Source organism: Bidens hawaiensis, unplaced genomic scaffold (assembly GCF_021521415.1).
Source record: "Bidens hawaiensis isolate Kalapana, Puna unplaced genomic scaffold, B.hawaiensis_p1.1 tig00021984_1, whole genome shotgun sequence".
In the NCBI taxonomy this organism is placed as follows: Eukaryota; Viridiplantae; Streptophyta; class Magnoliopsida; order Asterales; family Asteraceae; genus Bidens; species Bidens hawaiensis.
The window spans coordinates 95,101-97,267 of record NW_027493401.1 but is presented as its reverse complement, the minus strand read 5'-3'; the positions used below and the strand labels follow the sequence as shown (position 1 = coordinate 97,267).

The window sequence follows — 2,167 nt, the reverse complement described above, 5'->3', positions numbered from 1 at the left end:
TTGGGCCTATCGGGTGTCAGGCCAGGGCCGGTTGACCAGCCAGCCCTGCCTCATAGCCGGCCTTGGTAAACTGTTATATATGATTGTGTTTCTGAAACTTGAATGCACAAGATCTGTTGCTTAAATATTAAGATTTGGAGTGAACGTATGAACACATAGAACTTTGACTGAAAATGTGCATTTGCGGACTCAATTAACTTGTACAAAGTTATGTTTGCAAATTCTTTTAGCTTACGTAAATAAGTATTTGAGTAGTTAACAGTTAAGCTTTTGATTTGCAGTCCAGTCCGGTTCTTGATACTTACTCGGTTAGTGAGTTGCAGTGCCTTAATAACAACAGGCTCTTGCTTTAATCATGTCTTGGTATTATGATATTGATGACATTCTAGCAGAAGAAGAGGTTAAAACTTCTTTCTTTTATTCAATTCTGCATTCAAATTACTTTTTGAAAAAAGTTCGTAAGTTTATAACGGTGTTTGCTTTTTATAGCTTGTTCCAGCGGTGTTTTTAGAAGCGGTAAATGGAGTTGGTTTGTTTGAATCCAGTGACACAAACAGGGTAAACTTAATAGTTTTCACTTTAATCTGTCAATAACAATAACAGATTTTTAATGCTAATATTATTGTTAAAACAGGTCGAACCGAGGTCAAAGGGTGAATTACCATTCTGGCTTGCTAGTGAATTGCAACTTAGACAGGCAGTATCTGTCAGCATTCCTCACTGTTTCAATAAGAAGTAATAAGCCCGGATTTTCTTGATTAATGTTTATTTATAAATCAAAACGATATTAATTCTGTTTGTATCATCATCATCATCATCATCATCATCATCATCATCAATTCATCATGAATTCATGATGTAACTTGTTATAATGTCAGAATTCGTGAAGAGATTGGGGCGGATGGTGCACACGTGGACTTAAGATCTCGATGTTCATATTTTTATCAGTTAGGATGCAAGATAGTGCAGTTGTAAGCATCAACTCTTGCGGTCATATACAAATTTCTTTTTCTTTATATTATCGTTGCTGCAAGGTTTCACTTTTATGATTTTGTTTATTGCTAAACGGATCAGGATCGGTGACAAAACTATTGGATCTTTACTCTTGGTTGCTTTCCAGACAAGGTATAAGGAAGTTTTGATCAAGGCACACACATCAGCATCTGCAATGGCCCCTAAGTTTTTATCATTATTAACAAACGAAGAAACAAAATGTGAGATTTGAATGACTTGTTTTTTGCATCTTATTTCCAAACATAATGAATATGAATGACTTGAAAGTTGAAATCTTGTACACTTTTTTTTATTTTGAAGTGTATGAAGCTGCAAAGTCATCAACTGCAGCATTCAAGACCTGGCGAATGGGTGGACCGAGGTTTAAAAAAGCTTTGGTTCTCGGTAGAAAGAGGAAATCGAACGGGGAGTAATTTTTCAGTAGGTGAACCTAGTGCTGCTGATTAGCCACTACTCATGTTGTGTACGGCTTTATATCTGAATATATGGGGACTTATACGTCATGTTTGTGTGGTAAGAAAGCTTACATATGCTCAAGTTTGTACACAATGTTTGATTCATGTTATGAGTTTGTTGATCTCTGGTCTTTCGTATCGTTAGCGTGTCAATAGAGCATTTATGGGACGAGCTTTGATAATTTTAATTCCATATCTGATTATAAAATTGTGTCTATTACTAGGTCTCATACCCGTTACTTACTATTAATGGGTACGCTGGCATCCCATCAGGTGTCTGATATATTCTTTTAGTATCTTAACCCAAAAATTGATTTTAAACATAAAGGTCCCTCTTTGGGTCTAATAGAGATTGAATCTGTTTCTCAACTACTTGCAGACGTGTATGCATGTTTTGTTATTTTGACTAGTTTATTTCATAAATGAACATACTAGGGATGTTCTTTGGGTTTATTTTTTGGGTTTCGGGTTTTTCGGGTTTCTAGGAATTAAATCTCGACCTGAAATCCAACCTAAATCTCTCATGGGTTTTTCGGGTAGGGTTCTTTGGGTTGGGTTAATCGGGTTTTGTGTATCAAAGAAGAAAAAAATTATAAATCACAATGCCTAAATTTAAGGAACATGCTATTCTTTGCTTGTAAGTTGTAATGTAAATAACCAAATAATAAACCAGCATAACCCTATAAAACAATTCAGAT

General features: G+C 35.3%; 1 protein-coding gene across 1 annotated transcript; it reads left to right on the top strand.

Moving 5' to 3' along the window:
- The first annotated feature begins 262 nt into the window (after window positions 1-262).
- Window positions 263-1,620, top strand: LOC143564301 (DNA replication complex GINS protein PSF3-like). Its single transcript, XM_077051618.1, has 6 exons — window positions 263-400; window positions 490-558; window positions 635-735; window positions 879-971; window positions 1,075-1,214; window positions 1,315-1,620. Exons 1-6 carry the CDS (start codon window positions 356-358, stop codon window positions 1,425-1,427), a joined length of 561 nt encoding a protein of 186 aa, XP_076907733.1. The 5' UTR covers window positions 263-355; the 3' UTR covers window positions 1,428-1,620.
- Window positions 1,621-2,167: the final 547 nt, after the last annotated feature.

Bases quoted from the DNA above. Each gene is read 5' to 3' on its own strand.
- LOC143564301 (XM_077051618.1), top strand. From the start codon at position 356: ATGTCTTGGTATTATGATATTGATGACATTCTAGCAGAAGAAGAG. The intron at 559-634 runs GTAAACTTAATA...TTGTTAAAACAG, and splicing joins AATCCAGTGACACAAACAGG to GTCGAACCGAGGTCAAAGGG. The intron at 972-1,074 runs GTAAGCATCAAC...TAAACGGATCAG, and splicing joins GGATGCAAGATAGTGCAGTT to GATCGGTGACAAAACTATTG.